Raw genomic sequence first — 21043 nt, 5'->3', positions numbered from 1 at the left:
CAAGTTTAAGGACTCGACTATTTCGTTTTCATTGCTTCACACTACAGGTACGTACATTTCATAGTTACATACGCTGGCAGTAATGTTCAATCTTATGTTGCCGCTTCTATTTACCAGACGCGGGTAGTAGTGACCGGACAACCCAGTTGTGGGGCAGATCAGTCACAGAATGTTAATTTACTTGGCAACCCTGTTCGCGACTGCAGAGCCAGTTTTGCATCTTCCTGTGACTGAAGTTAGAGTTATATTTTCTTCTTCCGGCGTACGTCGGCAATGTGAGTATGATGGTTGTTTAAATCTACCAGTCGTAATCATATTTCATCCTTGAAATTTTTAGTGATTAGTTGATTTTTTACACCAACTCCTATTTGCTTCCGAGTGTTAAAGCTCTATGAATGGCATCTTATCTCATTTAAGGTTCTGAATTATGGTTTATAAATTTTAGTATTAGCCATGCCTTCGTTGTTTTTATTCCATGCACAGTGCTACTGAGCAATAATTATTAGTTATTGGTTAATGAAGTCTAGAGTGTTTGAATAAGTTTAACGTTCCTTCATTGCTATTTTATACAACATCGTAATATCTTCTCGACAATCAATACATTTTGGTATTCTCAGTCTTCAATTCTTCTTAACAGAACTCGAGGATGGGAAAGATAATGAAACCTGGTAAAGTCGTACTGGTCCTTAGTGGCCGGTACGCAGGAAAAAAGGCAATAATCATTAGACACTTTGACGAAGGTACCGGAGATAAACAGTATGGACATGCCCTAGTTGCCGGAATTGATAGGTACCCGAGGAAAGTTACCAAGAGGATGGGGAAAGCAAAAATCCACAAAAGATCAAAGATAAAGCCGTTCATTAAGGTAGTTAAATGTCTTAAATTTGTGTCCATAATTTATTTGAACATTGTGTTATAATACCTTTTTCTACAGGTTCTCAATTATAATCATTTAATGCCTACACGCTACACCATGGCTGACATCGGTTTGGAAAAAACCACAGTTAAGGATATCAAAGACCCCATGAAGAGGAAAAAGGCCCGGTTCCAGGTCAAAGTGAAATTTGAGGAAAGGTAAGAGTAAATTTCTCAGCTAATGTATGCGATATCTTGTCAGTACCAGTGAACAGATAGTATTTTAGCCTCCGTATTGGATTCGTGTGCAACGAATTCCGTTTTTATTTGCAAATAGTAATTCAAAATGAATGATCTGAACGACATTCCTGAATGTCAACCAATGGGAGACGTATTAAACAATTTCTTTCCAAATTCATGTCCATGATACAAATAGTTTTGTGGTGTTCACTATGTCTGGCTACATTGCCATCGAGTACTATAGCTTAGAAATTCCAGGCTGATGAATGTCGTTACTGCTGCTCATGCATTTCGTAGGGAAGAGAACATTTTTTGCATCCGTCTTGACGTGCTCTAGTGGCATGATCGTTGATCTTAAAATTAGAACGAAAGTGTTCAAAATCCCCAATTAATTCAAACGAATCTCCGAAACCGGTTTCAGTTGCATGAGGTTGTAATGGTGAGCGATTTACTTATTGATATTTCAGATGTGAACGGGATTATTTGAAGACCTCATTTTATTATGGAAAATGAAGTAATAGGAGTTAATACCTGTAGTAAGTCGCGAAAGTAATCAACCCTGAAGGTCGGTTTGGTAGGTGCCGGTTGTGTTCATCACTTGGTAAGACCGGCGGCTTGTGAAGTAAATCACGATATGAAATCAGGGATTCCCTTTCCCCGTGTCGTCTATGGTTTCTCTTTCTCGAAAGATTAATTTTCAATGTTAGGTTAGGTGTTCTAGATCACTGATGGTCTGTGTAATTTAGATGGTTGTCAAATAAACGCCAAATTAGCTGTCTGGTATATTTGTGTTTCTGATGAGATATTAGTATATTGGTGCCATTTTTGGTGTCACTGATACACTTATTTAAGTTCAGAATTTGTGAATATTGCTGTTATCAATTAACTTATGAGTTTGGAAAATAGAGTACAACAATTAAAGTGAATCTAGTAATGAGAAGGCTAGACCGCAGTCCACTGGCTAGAAGAGACATGGGAAGCACTGCAGGGTGGCCCACCAGACATAAGATCATATCACTTTTGATATTTATTAAATTTACAATCATTGATAATAAATGAGGCATGTGATAAAATATGTGCTTACCCTGCTCCAAAAGAGTGGTATTGATGTTGATATTCCTTGATTAACAGCTGAGCAGTCCACAACAAGCGCATTGTTTTGCAAAGGAAGGGACTTAATGATCTTAGTCAAATATTCAATTGTTCCTGGCTAGTCCTTAGTCAAAACTAAATTGACCCCGTAATAGTGATTGTTCTTTTCATGAAAGAGATAGTACGCTAATTAACGAGATAATGAGAATAATTTAAATATTTATTTAGGATTTTACAGTAAAACAGATGGTCTGGCAATGAGTCATGGCAAGAGTACAGGGGGATGATGTAATCGAGGTCTTGAAATATTTACCGAGCATGCTAGGCTATATGATCTTTTGTCATGTGGGTCCAAACTGCTACTGACCTGGTGCTTCCTCTTAGGTGATATAATTCCAAAATCACTGGAAAACATGCCTATAGCCAATTTGGCCTTCATCTCTTATCTCGCTGACTGATATGTCTTGTAGTGTAATGTGGCATTGAAACACTAGGATAGTAGGAAGTAGGGAACAAATTTGGACCAAGGTTGTGCTGCTGTTCAGAGGGAATGTTAAGTTACTTTAAGGTGACCTCATTGGTTGTCTTAAATCTGTTGATAGCAGCAGTAGTAAGATAAACCTGCTATTAAAAAGTATGTTATTGGAGCATAATGTGTATTATATCCTTTGTGATATGTTGTTACCATCCTTTTGATATAAGCGATCATATTTCAGAGTTTTTGGGATTTTTAAAACTGAGTGATTGCATGCATCTAAAACCCAATTTACAAATGAATTTTCCTATTAATTATTTAAATAACCATAATCGTTTCTGTATTCAAACGTATATCCATGATAAGAGAAACAGTAAATCCAGCTTTAAAGTGCATGTTAAAGTCCCTTTGAATGGACATGACTATTTTCCAAGTTAATTTAGTCTGCACACCTTCCCCTGGACTGTTCTGCTTACAAGCTTCAATCATTATATTTTGAAACCCAATGCAGCACACCCTGGGTGTATCGGCTCATGTTACTGTAGTTTACTTACCAGCAATTTTTCCTTGAAATTCAAGGCTCTCTTAATAATTTTCCTTACAGAATTACATTTCATCCAGTAAATATTATTTCATTGGTGTATTTTTTTTCTTCCAGGTACAAGCTAGGAAAAAACCCCTGGTTCTTCCAGAAGCTCCGGTTTTAACTTTCTCTATGTATAAATGTTTGGTAAAATAAAAATGCCATAAAGTTTAGTTTGAGTATTTATTTCGTGACATATATTAGCTTTAGGACAATACAAGCAAGGTATTACATTGATGCTGCTCATGGGGACAAGTAAATAAGCAGCAGTTAACAGTACAAAAAGACAACTATTCATTAGAAGCCAAAACTTTCAATAAATTATTAGAAGCTCAATTAATACATTACTTCTTCAGAGCAGAAATTCGAGCATCCAGACTGCTCATGTTCTTCTTAATAGTTTCCAAATTTTGCGAAAAGCTTCCATTGACTTCTGCCAGCACAGTTTCATTGCTGGCAACTCCAGCAAGGATTTTCTCCTGAAGACTGTCAAGCTTTGCCAATGTGGTGCTGAACTGTAATGCTGTGAATAATAAAAAGGAAGGCATTATGACACCAAAATTATGCCACCTATTCCATTGGGTAAGCAGTAAATAGACAAGGGGTTTAAGAAACCACCCAGCATATTTATCCCTTCGAGCAGCTCGAGAAAATAAGTAGCAAGAAAGAGGGTAACGTGGCACAAAGTATTTTTCCATTTTATATATCCAATAGGCACTTCATTATCTGTAATGCATACTCTGAAAAATCTTATTTTTTGTGGCGATAAGATCGGCCTAAGCAGGATATCCATTGTGGCTGTACACAAAGTTTGATTGAAAACTTCCATGGCAACTTAAATGTTTAAAATGTTCCTTTCAATTTGGCCTCCCAGGGTTTCCTTTTTAACACGGCTATTCAACAAATACAGGTACTTCAACAGTTGCAGTGTATTCTGGTTGGTTCACTTGATGATCGAAACCTTGCATTATTATTGGGTGTATACTTCGAATGACCCTTGCAATATGTCATCCTAATATTTGTTTCTTTTTTATCACCTAACCATGTGATTAAATATTAATTGCCTCACTTGTAACTATAGGCAACCAATGCCAGCAAAAATATCTAACTGTTTTAGAGCGTGAGCAGCATTAAGAAAAATCATACATTTACAATGCATAATATTTGCAACAGCTAAATTGAATTGCAAGTAAATTACAGCACATTTCAAATAATTACAATTATATCCATTTACGCCATCAACTGGGAGAAACAATTACTTTACCATCACTAAGTACACTTGTGGCTTAGGGAGTGAACTCATTGCAATTTAATGTTGAGATTTAAAAAATAAATTTGAGTTAACTTGACGCCATGTCAGTGGCATCTCTCACACTGTTTTAAAACTTAATAGAAAACTGAATGGTTTGAGAAAGTTTCCAGATAAACCCACTACTAGCTGAAGTTCCTCAAGGTAGTTTAAAAGATTTCACACACTTCTAGCCACGGCATATAATATCTCTGGAACACCAAGACCATAGACTAGATAGCTGTTCTGAGGCAATTATTGGCATCATCCTGGAACTTTTGATTTGCTAAAATCTTAATTACATTGACCACTCACCCAGCACTTATTGTTTGAATTTGTATCTTTTAAGCATCCTGATTAATATAATTTTTGCTTCCCTTCCGCAAGACATACTAACCAAATTTGACTGAAGTATTAATAATAATGAAAGTGTACACACAAATTAACAGATTCCTTTGGCTACTTTGAGGAAAAGGGGTCAATTTAATGAAGTTATTTATTTCCCAGTGGTTCATTTCTAATGTTTGGTCATTAGCCTGAGATGAGAATAAGGAATACATTGAAGTATGGCCTCAAGGTAATGCTGATGTAACATTGATTATGGATGTCAGTGACTCAATTCTGCTTTCTCGGCCAGGAGTATTAATAAAATACTAGTCAACACTTTCCTCAAAAATTAAACCCTCAAAACATTTCTGGAAAGGGGTTGCATGAAATGTTGATAGCACATTAGTCCTTACCAATCCAATGGTACTAACTTTCAAGGGTTAGCAAAAAGCACAAGATTTGGTTTGTCAAATTAACTATCTTTTCACATAAGGATCATTCCCCGTCAGTTCTTCCAAGTCATAAACACCAATTTTGATGGAATTACATATTTTATCCCCTCATGCAGCCTTAAGTAGCCATGTCAAATTTTATTTATCCAGCTTTTATTTGATAGCATCTCAAACTCGAGGTGAATTCTCATGGTATTCCATTTTCTAGGCATGCTGACCAAGGGAGACTTGCATACTAAATAATATGTGCCTCACTCACCAATCAACCTATCTTCAACAAATTATGCACCTAGATAAAGTGTAGTTTGCCAAGTTTGTCTTGCTTCATTTATGCCTTGATCTTTCAACATTTAGAATGAATATTGTTTTTCATTAGTTCTTGAAAATTGACATTTTGGGGCTGTTTTCTCATAATGGTTGCGGGATCACTATTTCTGTGTTACGATTCCCAAAGAATGTTATTTCTAAAGAATTATTACGTTGAAATAATATTTCATGAGGTAAGATACTTTTATAAGTACATATAATACGCTTAAAATCACCCAATTATTTATTGGTTTTCACAAAATACAAGAAAGAACACCAGATGTCGATCACAATATTCCCAAAAATTGAAGTGGACAAAAAATGCTGAAGTGATCAATCTCCTAAAAAAACCTATGGTATCAGTAATAATTTTTCCAGTAGAATACTTCATAAGAAGAGTTTGAGAGTAACAAAGAATAAAATTCTGGCAGGCATTTCGTGAAAACTGTACAAAAATGTCAATTGTCAAAAGAAAACAATTTTTATTCCTAATTATTAAAGAGCATATCTTGGGGATCGTTAGGTTAAGACCATCCAATTACATTTCAGCTGAACATTTTAAGGGCTATACATTTTTTCTGCTCTCTTCCTACATACATATTTTGATTAATCTAGCGGTAAAATTTGTTGATCAATGAGTAAGAAACATTATTTGGTAAGAAAGTATATCTATGAAATGGAAGACATTGAGAGGTAATGAAGTAAAAACTATCAGAGCTAGATAAATGAGATATGCATTGACGAGAAATAGAACCTGTCAACCTTCATCTCAGATAAGTCTCGCATGATTTTTGCCAAAAGCAATTTTTTGCTTCGATTGATGTGGCATTACCCACAAGAGACTTCAATCATTTATAAGTAGAGAAATTTCAAAATTTCAGCCTGACTAGCTTTATTTTCTATGCATACCTTCAGGACAACTACATGTCACTGCTCAATCAGTACGTGATACAGGAAATTTCAAAGTTTTAAAAATGATACAGGAAATTTCAAAGTTTTGAAAAAGAATTTTTAAAGATGACACATTTCATGAATAACTGGGTTAATACTGTTACCAAAATTGGATGGTTCACACATGCAACATTTAGATCTCTTGACTCGACATGCAGCCTTTGAATGCCATATGTACTTGGGACAATATTTCTTGATTTGATTGGAAGTTCAATCAATTTAATTGCTTTTTTTGAGCAAGAAACTTGCCCAATTAAGAATAAATGATTAGGATGAGCATATAAGTAAATATCAATCCCTTTTTCCACGCAACATCTCATGCAATCAACCTGAAGTTTGATTTGACTGGTGAAGGTAGAGCTCCCTATATACTAAACCCAAAGGTGTGTGAGCCTGAGCTCCTTTGCTTGAACTTCCAGTGGTTTCTCAGAAATACCTAATGCACTAGTTCGGGTAAAACTAAGCATGCTGATATGCATCAAACATAATCCCACTGAATAGTAGGTCAGCACCCACGGGACTACCATGCCCTTAATTTAATTAAATATCAGGGTATAAAATAGCTTGATAATTCAATCAGCAGTTTAATAGCAATTTCATATGATTCAAAAGTGGCTAAAATCATTAAGAAACATCAATAAACAAGGAAGCAAATATGCCATTGACTTTTTAAAAACATTATTCTTATGATAATATTAAAACATAACCCTTTGTTTGGTCCATTATGCTAAATGTATATGATACATGTTCCTCCTTTCGTATTACTGTATCTAATATGCTTAATCTCACCTTGTTCATGCACTGTATTTAGTGCTCCCATCCTCTCCACTACTTCTTCAAGCATTGGAGTCATAGCCTCTGATTTTTTGGCCAGCTCATAGAGTGCAGTCACCTTTGCCTCTTGCTCCGGGTTGATCTGGCCCTCGGCTTTATTCTTGTCTCCAGCAATGCTACTCATCTTCTCTCCAAGGGCGATCAAACGCCCCTCAATGTGATCCAGCTGACCAGGATCAAACAAACTTGTCCGTGCACCAAGTGACTCCACAGCACCAATTAATCCAACACCAGAGGCACCACCTCGAAGGGAGCCACTGTCAGCATAGAGTCTTGACTGCATTAAAGAGAAACAACACAGTAGGTATGCTAAGAATGAGGGGGATTCCACAATTGACTGACTATACCTCCACTCATATCAAAACATCAAATAGTAATGATGTATACTTCCAGGATTAAAGAAGTTAATGAAAAAAATTGGCACTTATGATTTGGCTTACTTAAAACTGGAGTCATGTGCACCCCAAGTAAAACTACTGGCATTCCAATGTGAATACACAAATATCATCAACAATACTTTCATCACATCAATATACAGTGACATTATTCCTTATATGCACACACTTTCAGGTTGCCATTCCTACGTATGGGTTTTCAGTGCTTTAAGACTTTTAATGTGGTAACCTAACACAATACACGCCTCAAGGGGTCAGTGAATTTTTTATACTGTAGTTTTCTGGAACAATAAACCTAAATCATTTTAAAATCGTGGATTCAATGTGATGCAACCTCACAACCATAGGTCTGAAAGGGTCCTTATTGAATGGTCAAAGGGAAAGAAGAATGAACTGGTAGTAGATTTAGAGGAGGTAACCGACAGCTGATTTGCACCATAAATTTCTCATGGATGGGAAAGGGGGAAGGGTGGAGAGAAACCCCAAGCCGGCATTAGCCAACTCTTGATGAAAGGCCCCCGGGATTTTGCAGTTTAACATGTCATCTGATGGACAGCTTACTTACTTGAAGTGCTCTCTACAAAGCACCACAAGTAGGGATCAGGATACCACTGAAATCTGAAATCTCCAGGATTTGAACCCGGGCCCCGTGAGTGGGAAGCCAGTGCATTAGCCACTACAATATCTCGATCCCCAGCATGAACAGGGGGTTGTTTGGCCACTGACAATTCCCAAAATAAGTACTCATATAATTGGTGAATCAAGTCAGGTTCTAACTCAAAGACCTGAAGATACATTTGGAATACCATACTGTAATGTAGTGAACTTGAACACAAACTGTACTGAATAGAAATACTACTCTAACATAAAATTGTGCCAATCAAAATGTCCTAAATGAAGGGTGAAAGTATGTCATAGACTTGTTCACACATTTGACAGGTTGAATCTGAAAATTAAAAGCCAGCATTGCTTTGCTGTTCTAAATGAAGAAAAAAATTGAAACATGAAAGTGACGGGTGGAATTCCAACATAAAATGCAGTCACCATAATGTTTTGCACAGCGACTGACTAAAAGATGATGAAAATAGAACTATGTTAGGTATAATCTTATCACTACAAGAAGGGTCAAACCAGTGCAGGTGGAACTGTTTACCAATCTAATGTTTTGGAGCAAGATGGTCAAAGAGGTAGTAACATAAGAAGAATAAATGAATTAACCCGAGCATTTTTATTTAGTAATTATATGAAATCAGCTAGGATTTAGCCTTAAGCATCTGTATATAATAAATACCACCGACAGCCAAGCCCTCGATGAGGAAAAATCCACCTAGGTGGGAATTGAACCCACTACCTCTGGGTTGCCAGGTGTAGTGGTTTCCCTGCCACAACTAAGGCTGGCTTTCACAAGGTGGGACTTGATTATACCAAGGTTGAGCAAGGATGTTAAGAAAATTTAGTGAACATGTTGGTACAGGGTGGTTTTGTATGGTGCAAAAAGTTGGTTACTGAAGCAAGATGATAGGCATGGAAAAGGTACAATGTATGGTAAGAAAAACAAATAAAGTAGTACTCAGAATAGTGGGAGAGAGACAATTGTTGGAAGAAATCTAAACGAGGCAGGAAAAGTGGATGTAGAGCATTTTAATTGATGATAGGGTGCTAAGGACTATGACAGATGTTGGATGAAATGAAGGAGGGTAGAATTAAGGAAGTATTTAATGTGGAGGCCAAGTTTTAATTAATTAATTGGCAAGTAAAACATTGTGTGGCTGTACGTTAGTCCTAAGATATTATATGCATTAATTTTATTGCTATTTATGTATAATTTTAGAAATTTATCTCTTGGTTTAATATGATGTGCGACATGGGGTAAGGTGGTAGAAGAGACTCCGTAGTATCAATCTCACCCCAAAATAAAGATAATTATCTATCTATCAAGTTTTTCAAACCGGGCTGAGAACTTTAGGAGTATACAGACACCCAAAACCTATCCTAAATCGCAGACTGCTAAAAATAATAATTACTTAATGATAATATTATCAAAAACAGGCTTAGTTATTTTTTTAATGAGATTGAGGAAAGATAATTTCTCATTTCATGTTATTGTATATCAAACACCTTATCAATTCTCACCAGTTTCTCAGGATTTGGTCCAACAAATGCTTCCAAGTTATGGAGACGCTGCTCTAGCATTGCAATACGTTCATTTCGGGTGAAATGCTCCCTCTCAGGATGGCTGTATAGTTCATAAGACGCCAATGGTTTTTCAGCGCTTGACATCTCTTTCTTTCCACCAGGTTTTGCTCCACCTTTAGTGTCTGCAGCTGCTCCTTTTTTAAAAGCTTCCAACTGAGTTAGCAACATTCTGAAAAGATCACACACCATTTTCAACTTGAAATACTAATCCTTGTCAAATGCTGATATCCGATAATATTTTTCCTAAAACAGACAAGACGATTTTTATCTACAAAAATTTTGTCTCCTTGAGACCCAAGTAAATACACGGTTAAATGAATTTAAATGTTTAATTAGGATGCTTTTAAATATACTTGGTATTTTTGAAAGTAAAGACTTTTTAAAGTTTAATATTGCTGACAATATTTACTTAAGTTGCGCTTCTTGGGGATCAGTAAGTTCACTAGCATGATCTCCAAAAATTTCTTCCAAACGAAGTTCATCCAATTGTTTGCGAAGGCGATCACCCTCCTTCGCTAATGCCACAACCGATGTTACAGTATCCGAGCCTTCACTGGATGACTTGGCCTCCTCGATTTCATCGAGCAATTCCTTAACTTCACATTTTAGTCTTCTGTATTTTTGAACAACCGTCTCCTTTTCCCCCTCTCCAGCAAGCTCCAATTCCGATGATCTGTATGAAAAAATTGGAATCGATAATTAATATGGCTATGAGACCTATAACAATGGCACTTAATTAATTAAAACTGTCCAGCACCATTAAACTTGCCTTGCGTCATAACCGGTTCTAATGTATTTACTGATCTTGTCAGAGAAGTCTACACCAGAAGAGTATAGCGATTTTCCTTTAAAGTTATTAAACGCTTCATTAGCACTGATGTGTAACCTCTCTATACCTTCTGTTTCCTCCTGAAATTGTTAAAAAAAACATTCGTTCAATAGTCAGGCCACGCATTAGATATCAGAGAATAATTGTAAAATTATGCATGACTTACTTCGACATACTCAATATTTTGATCCTCCTCGGGAAGATCACTAGTTTCGTATATATCAGGTTGATCATATGCCTGTGACAAAGGAGTGAATAAGGTATTATATCTTATGAAGCATTATTTGACGGAATCATAATTTTATCTTCATTGGATGTCAACATTTGTAGCCGTATGAGAGGTTTGGAAAATTTAATTAGAAGTTGTGACAAATGTGCACATTTGAACGTATTAACTTACAATGCCAGGTAGGTCAGCGTACTTCGGATCGGCCATATCGACACTCAACCCCAACCTGTAGGTTACGCCTTGTGATCTTGCGTGATTCGATCTGTCAAACAACTTCGCATCGGAAATTTTATTTCACATCAAAAATGGATTCCTATGAGAGTGTGTTGCTGGTTAAATCTGAAGTATTTGTTTTTAAAATTCCTCCCAGAACAACTAGCAGAGGTCACAGGTAATTACAGTTTATTCACTGTTGCAACCAATAGTTTTCTTCTTTGCGGGTATGTTTGTGCTTAACATAGAAATTCTTAGTATTTCAGTGGTTGAAGTTCAAGAAAACATATCGCGACGTGGAACATCTTAACATGTGTTTAATTATGTTTTTTTTCTTTCGGGTTATTCAGAGCGGCTGATTGGAACTTGCAAGAGCCAGATTGGACTGGAAGACTCAGATTAGTGTCAAAAGGGAAGGAATGCATTCTGAAATTAGAGGATAAAAATACTGGAGAGTTATTTGCCAAATGCCCCATTGAACAATATCCTGGAGTTGCTGTTGAAGCTGTGACAGACTCATCTCGCTATTTTGTTCTCAGAATACAAGATGATAATGGTATGGAGGCTCATTTTTCGTGTTGTTATGAAATTTAATATCAGTTGTATTGTGAACTTGGCTGTCAATCTGCAGTTTTGTTTATTTATTTACTTAAATTTACTACTTTGTTGAAAAAAGGGAAATAAACGTTTTCCTTTAATATACAGGACGGTCGGCATTCATTGGTGTCGGATTTTCGGACCGATCAGACAGCTTTGATTTAAATGTGGCGTTGCAAGACCATTTTAAATGGGTGAAGAAATCTCAAGAAATAGAGAAGGAGAAAGAAGAGCCAAAGCAAGAGCTTGATCTTCGATTCAAAGAAGGAGAAACTATTAAAATCAACATGAAAATTACAGTAAGTATTGTGGGTCAAAATTAATTGTTTTCTTCGTTTTTAACTGCCACGTTTTAGATATATCTTAAAATCCGCCCGGAGTAAAGGTAACCCTATGAATGCTATTTATTCCGAAAGGAAAATACACTATAATATTTATCACTGGATTCCAATTAATTGTGGTTAAGAAATTATATAGGCTGCTAAAAAATGTATGTGGCATGGTAAAGCATTCACTTAATGGTGAGTTCATTGTTGCTTAAGATCAATTTCATCAATAACCATCCATTCTGTTTGATAAAATGTGTTTGTTGTCTGCATGCAATATGCTGCACTCGAACACACTAAAGAGTCTCGGAAAACGTTTTTTGCCAGTATTTTTATAGACATTTCACATCTGTTACTTCATAAAAATAAAATCAAAAGTTATTGTCATATGGTTAGCCTGAATGTGGGGAAAATTCGGCACAGCCACCAACCTGTTATTGTTGTAGCTAATAAAGGTTCACTAGCGTTTTCAGCATCGTTAGTTCAGATGGCTTGCCACGTTGTTCCTTTTGCTTAACCAAGCATAGTTGTGTAGTATTTATTCATCGATTCACCTGTAACACTCTGTTGATGCATTTTTTTGTGTTGCCAGAACTCAAGTGAAGCAACTGACAAGTTTTGTGTTAGTATTCCAAGTTATTGTATGCAAAGCATTAAGTAGATAACAAATTATAATTAACATTGCATATGCCACCATCTACCGTGCATTAAATGGGGGAATTTCCCTCACTACGTTACCTCTGGACGGCATATCATCAGCTACTGTGAATTTCGTGGTTTGCCCGGATATTGATACACAATGACCCAGTCTATTTTATCAATGGTATTATAATCATTGGGAAGATGCCTTCAGAATGAATAATTCTTTCTTGAAATTTTCATATGGAAATTAGTTTTGTATAAATATGCAGGAAAGACTATACATGCATTATTTTTGTTGCAGAAAAAAGATGGCAGTGAGGTGTCCAGTAGACCAAAAGCAAGGAATGCAGCCGGCTCTGGCATCCTCCCTCCCCCACCGGGTGGTATGAAGATTGCCCCTCCCCCTGGTGGAATGCGCGTCACGCCCACATCCTCCCCTTCCCATGGTTCACAGAGGCCTATTGGTGGGCCAAGTAGTAATGTAGATCTGCTTCTGGATGTTGGTGGATCCAGTTCTCAGCAAGGGGGAGCATCTGTGGCGCAGGCACCCACCAAACAGGCCACTTCGACCAATGAGATGTGGGGCGAGTTTGCCAGTGCATCCCAGCCAAGGTGAGGTTCCTCCAATCGCCGAGGGCTTGGAGTTCACATCATAATGGGCTAATTTTCAGGTTTCCCATAAGTGCATCAAAGGTTTTATGAAAGTTAGGGTGTACTACAGCTCTTTTGTTCTTTCAATCATTCTTAGGAATGATTTTATTTCTTCTCTTCACTTTCCTGTTTGTGGGAAGTCACCCTATTCCACAGCTAATATAGGGATATTCGAGATTTCTAGTATTGATTTGAAAATATAATAAAAGAAGTCCTAAAATGGATAAGTTTTTTCTGGAGTATTCCATGTATGATCACGAATCACATTCTCCAAGGAATCCTATATTCAGGATTTCATTGTGTGCCTCATAAGTGAATAAGCTCGGTTCCTATCTTTATGCTGCGTTTCTCCGTCACCAGCCATTCAATTGGTGCATTTTCTGTTTTCCATGATTACCATACATTATCTATCCACTACTTCATCTTCCTTTTATCTATCCAGCCCATAGGATGAACATTCGTATTCACAAAGTGTGTGAGTTTTCATAGGTAGAATTAACTGTTTGAAAATCAAGAAAGCGATATTGTTCCATCGATACAGCAAGACAATGCAAGTGTTTGTTTTCTCATGTTCACAAGTTTTAACAAATACACTTCTATTCCCTTCAATTACACTTTATAATCTTGTTTTGTGGTAGGGCACATTGATGATTTGTGGGATGTCATCGTTATTTCCTATTGAAAGTTCAAAATTTTCTCTTTTTCTTGTATAAAAACACATTCATGCAACTCTATAATCTTGTCTTCATATTTTTTTGGCATTTTTTGTGATATTTTAGTTTTAGTCCTATGTAGGTCGTTTCTTTTCATGAATATGGAGCACCATATTGCTGATCGTAAAATCAGCAAAATATCTTTTAGTACCAACCATTCTTGCTTGTGGAGTATTCATATTTTTCAGAAGCTGATGATCTTAATCTTCTGTGGTTTAGCTTCCAAGTTTTTAATCCTTCTTCTAGTTTGTCCTTGTCTATACTTCAAAATCGAAGGTTGTATTTACTACTCAGCTTTTTGTAATATCTCTTCCTGTCTTCAGCAAGTGCATACCATCTTTCAGTTGGCAGTGATCCGGAATTTCTTACTGCGGCTGTTATTGTGTTTGTTGGCATACATAATCACTTGTAGATTGAATGCAATATCATAGTAGAATCTGAATTATTTTTTAGCTATTCTGTGCCATGAAATCTTAGCATAAAAATTACTTTGATGAATGAGAAAGATATTTTTTATATAAAAATGCATTCTAATATTTGAACAAGAAGTAACATGCTGCTGTTTATGTGTTCGATTACCTATGATTGTGCTGTGCGGTAGGTTCATGGCCACCCAGCAATGGCTATTCTTGCTACATCCTCACCTCTCTCCCCTTATACAATTGATAAACTCACCTATTTGAATCTCATGTGGCCAGTAGTGCTTTACTAAAGCTGATACATTAACACAGAATGAAATTTACTACCAGCATACACTCCAAGGGAGATACGCTTAAAGTCAGGAGTTGCACCATTCTTATCTGAATAGACTACATAATTTCATCAGCTTTTGCCTAATCAAATTACACTCATATGCACTCATTGGAGAAATCATAATTTATGAAGTCAGTGGATCTTAACTCATTTTAATTGAATGCTCCCTCTTTTAGAGTGAAGCAAAATATATATCACTCAACTTATTATTTATACAGTACAGAAAAAAATTATGGGAAGATTTATTCAGAACCACTTATGCAAGAAGACAAAATGCAATAGAATACTTTAAAATGTATATTTATATTAATTAGAAGTTTTAGACACAAGTATCAACTGATAATTTTGAATACCGGCACATGAGGCATATTTTGAGGGGAAAAAGTGCATCCTATACACCCGCAAATTTGATAGTCTGATACATTCTGCTGCAGGGCCTAGGTTTCCTTTCCAAACTGTCTTTTTTGTTGCTGTTCTTAATGTCAGTAGGCTTTCTAACATTGACATGCATGCTCCGGGTGAATTTACATTGGAACCTCATACAACAAGCATGATTTGTTGAGAGATCTTTCTTCTAAATTAAATCACTCATTTAGTAAAACAAATTTTTCTGTACACATTAATGAAAAAATACAATGATGCATTCTGTGCTGAAAAAATAATTTACATATCTACATTATTATAATGTAAATAATTTAAAAATTAAAGTTAAAGGTCATTTATTTTTCAATTCATCCTTTAAACATTGCGTTTACTCTGCATAGTATTGACCTCTGATGTCTTACCCTTTTCCAGGTAATCCACGAAAATAATTCCTTTTGCATCACAAAAAATTTGCTATAACCTTAAATTGTTTTTGCCTTCTTTGGGATTGGTTCACCTGGTCCAATCCATTGTTTTGACAGTTGGTCACTTTCAGGAGTGTAGTAGAGAATCCAAATTCCATCCGTTATTAGAAATTGATGCAAAAATTTGTATAAGTACGTTGTAAGTAAGTAAGTATGTATTATTAATAAATAAGTATTTGATGACCACATGCTTCTCTGATTTATCCATTTTCATGTAAGTGATTGAGGTGTCTTGTTGAGTCAGCTCTCAAATGTATTCTATGAAAGCAATCAACCTGAAAATTTATATAAAGGCTAGTAAGATATAGCGCTATAGAATGCAAGCCAAAAGTTAGATCTGCTGGCGCCATCTCTAGATCTGACCGGATACTTTTCACCCCACCCTCATACATAACTGTTACATTGATATTCTTGTCGCTCCCTTTGAAGTGTCTATATCTCCTTAATTTTGTCCTTGTTCTTGGGGATAGTCCAAATCGCTGCTGTCGACCAATTGCCTGCATGCGCTACGATCTGCCACACACCTTCTCCCCATCATTTGTGCGAAAAGTTGCTCATTAAACAAGTTGTTTTCAGGCACAATATTTTTGCCTGTTATTACTCTCTAAGCAAGCTAGCTGCTGATTAAGCTAGGTTCCACTGTACATGTTCTTTCTAACTAGTAGCATAATGTTTTATAATATTAAGTTTATAATATATACACTATTGTTGAGCATAGGATAATATTCATGAACTTTTATTTTATTCTAAATGTCGACATCCTATAATGGAATAATATAAACCATTATCAAAATTAAGTTTCTGAATCAAGTGACAGGCAGGGTGATCCAGTTCAATTTTATAGCGTGTGCCCACTGGCAGGCTCATTTAGGGCAATATTTGGAACCTAAGATGTACAATGAACTGAAAATATGTTTGTCAATTGCATCAGCCTTTGTCATTGACTGGTATGCATTCAATTCACGATTCAGACTATCAAGATTCACCAACCAAGGCCATGGAGTTTAGTTTATTTGACAGCTATCTTATATTCCTTGCTCAAGACTATATGACTCTCTGATTTTTCAACATTCTTTGTCAATTTCTCTTCTTTTGACTTATTTTTTCATTCTAGTCCTATTCCACCATATTTTTGTGAACAGTGTCACCTCGGGATTTCCTCAGTCATCCTCTTTTTTCCTGGAGGGAGCCACTTGTGGGTTTGCTTTAACAGCCTGTCTTCATTGCTTCTTTCCATGTAATCATACATGCCATCCATATCTGCCTTCTATGAATATCCTCAGTTATTGTTTCATTTGCTATTCCCTTCACTGATGGATTCTGTGTGACCGTCATAAAGCATTAGCAGTCTGAAATTCATTCATTTGATGAACTTTGACCATTGTATGATTCTGGTGAAAGCTTTTTTATAGTAAATCTAAAAATGGACAATTATATTTCTAAGATTGGGGCATGCAATACTGCCTCAAAATGTCATGATGTCAGCAGTCGTCAAATAAGCTTTGGCCATTTTATTGGTAGCTCTTTTCTGGTATTCCTTTGGTCACCTTAGATATGACCATAGCTCAGCATTTCAATTGATATTTCTTATAATTGCCATTTGTACAAGTAACACCCATCCCATTTCTGTATTTCTTGGGAGGAGAATGCACCATGTATGCATTTAACCTTGGACTTGGGTTTAAATGGAAATGAATACCATAGTATATAGTTTTTCACCGAGTGTTATTATTAACCAACCAAAATGTTCAGATGAAATTATTTGCGGCAATAGAATGGGAGACGCACTGAAACATCAAATCTTAAACCATGCATGCATGCAGGTCAATATAAAGTATTACTCCACTCTAATCTCCTCATTAGTGTGTCCGTATCTGTACTGGCATCATTAGAATGCCTCTTAAATGTATTATATAAAAATTTATGAGAAATGTTTGCTGCTCTCACAACTCTTGCATCTGCCTCTTCTGCGTTGACATACGCCAAATGTTATTGTGAATTATTTTATTTTCTAAACGTTTCAGTTTCTAATTGAACTCTCTGCTAGGTACTATTCAGAAGTAAGTGCTTTGAAGAACCAAATCACAAAAATATTTAAATATCTCCAAGATATTCAGATTTTAGACCAAATCACACTCACGAATCATATGAATGGGAAAGTACAAAATGTTAATTTTATAATGGAGTTAAAATGGTGTGATATGCATAGTTATTCCTTGGTTTCATTATAATTTTCTGTAACTATTAAAAACTCTTAAAGTGAAATCACAAACCAAATTGGTTCGGTTTTGTGTCCTTTCAAGAAACTACGGAAGGTGCCGCAACAGTAACTTTTAACTGAGTCATCCGCTAATATGCATTTCAATGCAACAATTTCAGAGTGTAAAAATCTTTCACCTTGACCGGGATTCGAACCTGGATGCCTCGGTGTCCAGCCAAGTGCTTTAGCCAGTTGAGCTATCGAGGCGCACTCTTAAACTTGAAATTTTAATATCAAGGGATCCAGGTTTGAATCCCTGTCAAGGCAAATGATTTTTACCCTGAAATTGTTGCATTGGTGTCCTTCTTTCTCCAAGAGCAGTTCTGTTAGCAGCTTTATTTTGATATCCATTGGATAACTTTATAGAAGGATAGAACTCATTATTCACTGTCTTCGTTGACTGCATGAATTGCCAACACTCCTGGGTTTAAGACAACACTTACTAAACCAACCAAAAAATGCACTTCGTGGTGGCCAAAACTCAGGGGATAGTAAAATATTGTGCTATTCATCATCACATACTTGGGAAGAGTAGCCTAATGTGTGATAGTCCAAAAGTATTTAGTAATTACCTTTGATGTGAATGAAATTTTGTGCTGAGTACCTCCTTTGTGACTCCTGAACCCAACTCTTACAAACCTCCTCAAAATAGCAATAATGGAATGTTCTGTCAAGTTACGGTGTGTTTCATGTTGTGTGTGTGTGTGATTAAAATAATATACCCAGCGAAAAATTTTGCTGAGATACGGATTAGAATGTGATTGGGCCATGTTAGGGGGCATTATTAATAGGTTGATTCTTTCATTATAATAATGTTTAGGTGTTGAATTTATGGTGTAAATCCCTATTATACCAGTTTTTTATCTCTCTACACTGTACAGTGCTGCGGCAGCTCCTCCACCTCCTGGTAATTCTAGCTGGGTTCAATTTTGAATGTAAAGGCAAGCTGTTATGTGTACTGCTGGCTGTCATGACACCTATAGATTGGATCAACTTATGAATAGCTGTGCTGTATATGCCGTGGCATCTCTGTCGAGTGTAAATTTTAGCACATTACTGCATACATAAGGGTGTATGCATGTGAATGTTACTAATTTCCACTGTCAGCAGATTAACTGTGTTTAATGTAATAACCTAGTTTTGTCACTATAAAGCTTAAAGTGCTTGCATATACTGTTACTGTTGATAGATAACAACTACCGTTATGTAGTGTTTGTAAATAGATTCAAGGTGATATGCCTTTTTGAAATAAATATGCAGAAGTTGGTAATTATAATGGAATGGATCTCTGTTTAAAACGTAATTTGAGCAGGGAAATCCAGTGATACGGTGGATTGTTTTAATCCACTCGAGTCATTGTTTTAAAAGATGTTATATTAAAATGTTCCTCTATTTATCTTAAAAAAAATGAAACATTGTGAAGTAAAATTATTTTGTTTGTACTTGTGATTTGGCATTGGGCTATTTCTCCCCTCTGCCTTAATACTTAATAAGTCTATTAACCTGTGCTACATGTTTATATGAAAGGTTGATGTACTTGCATAGCATTTATTTCGTGGCGATATATCTATATAAATATAACATATCACAACATAGCTCTTTATTTTGAGGTCACTTAGAATTTCAACTTATAGTTTACCAAAGAGGTCACCATTCCATGTCATAACTTATGGCTGCTGTACTAACGTTGATATTCTGGGTTAACTTCTCAAATTAAAGGTAATATTAATGGTGCATTTGTTTAGTGGATGACCAAAGATTACTCCAGAATCTGCCCATGAATTAAGTTTTGTAAGCATCCCAAGTAAATGGCAATAATTTGACTTTTAAAGAAATTTGCTCATGATGAATGTCTATATATGGTTAAATTTTCACTATTATTCATTATATTATTTTTTTGTTGTACAAGTAAATCCTGTGTGTTGGCTGTAATTAAATACAGGGCAGTGTAAAATACTATTTACTTTAAGCAAATCTAATAAAACATTCCAGTATTATATGTGGTAATTTAATTTTCAATGAGGTAAAATTTCCCCCACAACTCATGAAGTAATGGCAGTGTTTTGTAAGTTCTCAATGAAAAGAACCAGTTCATGTTCTTTTACCGAGTGGAGGCTATAGTTCATGTTTAAGATTCTACTAGAAGTTCACGTTTAGGTGGTTTAATGGTTTTAATTTTTTTCTACTGCTAATTATAAAATAAATTAGTAATTTCTTTATTACTGGATAATATACTGACTAATTTCAAATATATAAATGCAAATATATTGGGAAATGTTCCCCACAACATGGTTATGTTTATTCATTTGAAAAACTTCAAAGATACATTGCGAGATACATTCATACAAATAAATTATAATCAGGTAAATGGTGAACTAAACAAAATCTAGTTGAAGATATATAACACTCAGAACATTATTACAACAGCTATTGATCACAGTAAGAAGGAAATGAATGGCAATAACACTTCAGTGGAGGTGAGTCAACTTGGTTGGTGTTTTTGGACATAGTTCTAATGGAGAGAAACCAGCATCCAGTTAGCTAATCATTGAGCAAGATTCTGTTCAGCACAGTTGAAACTGTGATGATTGATATAAAAGGAATTGCTTTTTTAATAGGTTTTGGGTTGGAATGTAAGCATATATGTATCAAGTGATGGCCAACATATACTGTTTTGTATAATTTTGAAAACATGTCAGGAGTCAATCTATAAAACAATACAATGATAGTTGGGAATTAATGCGCAATATTTTTCAGTGGCTGGGATTGCAATACCGTAAACATTTATTCTGGATATGCTGAATGATTTTACTGCACAAGTAATAATAAGCATGCTACTGATTTGTGTTCAAACTTGCTGCAAACAAAGCTATTACATATATAATATATGTATAGCATTCCCTGCCTATGGACCACAACCTTGATGGCATGGAAGGGCTTGTGTTTTGATGACCCCCTAAGGCTGTACTGGCAGGAGCAATGATAATT

At 35.8% G+C, this 21043-nt stretch overlaps 3 protein-coding genes across 4 annotated transcripts; 2 read left to right on the top strand and 1 right to left on the bottom strand.

The window, feature by feature from the left end:
• Positions 1-144: 144 nt before the first annotated feature.
• RpL27 (ribosomal protein L27) lies at positions 145-3418 on the top strand. Of its 2 annotated transcripts, none has more exons than XM_071589833.1 (4): positions 145-275; positions 638-865; positions 935-1074; positions 3321-3418. In XM_071589833.1, the coding sequence occupies exons 2-4, from the start codon at positions 647-649 to the stop codon at positions 3367-3369; spliced, it is 408 nt and encodes a 135-aa protein (XP_071445934.1). In that variant the 5' UTR covers positions 145-275; positions 638-646; the 3' UTR covers positions 3370-3418. The 2 variants fall into 2 exon arrangements, with proteins under 2 accessions (XP_071445934.1, XP_071445935.1); XM_071589834.1 differs by lacking the exon at positions 145-275 and adding an exon at positions 399-417.
• On the bottom strand, positions 3415-11296 carry DCTN2-p50 (dynactin subunit 2). The gene is made up of 7 exons (XM_071589832.1): positions 11224-11296; positions 10990-11061; positions 10764-10903; positions 10404-10667; positions 9932-10163; positions 7359-7680; positions 3415-3768 (listed from the first exon to the last, which is right to left on the bottom strand). Exons 1-7 carry the CDS (start codon positions 11257-11259, stop codon positions 3590-3592), a joined length of 1245 nt encoding a protein of 414 aa, XP_071445933.1. The 5' UTR covers positions 11260-11296; the 3' UTR covers positions 3415-3589.
• Positions 11297-11353: 57 nt separating this feature from the next.
• Positions 11354-20082, top strand: LOC139692581 (NECAP-like protein CG9132). Its single transcript, XM_071590835.1, has 5 exons — positions 11354-11443; positions 11616-11821; positions 11971-12161; positions 13132-13442; positions 18937-20082. Exons 1-5 carry the CDS (start codon positions 11358-11360, stop codon positions 18986-18988), a joined length of 846 nt encoding a protein of 281 aa, XP_071446936.1. The 5' UTR covers positions 11354-11357; the 3' UTR covers positions 18989-20082.
• Positions 20083-21043: the final 961 nt, after the last annotated feature.

This window comes from Hetaerina americana, unplaced genomic scaffold, assembly GCF_022747635.1.
Source record: "Hetaerina americana unplaced genomic scaffold, ioHetAmer1.1.p SCAF_4, whole genome shotgun sequence".
Classification (NCBI taxonomy): Eukaryota; Metazoa; Arthropoda; class Insecta; order Odonata; family Calopterygidae; genus Hetaerina; species Hetaerina americana.
Note: the sequence above shows the minus strand (reverse complement) of the source record. Positions and strands in the feature narration are given on the sequence as shown.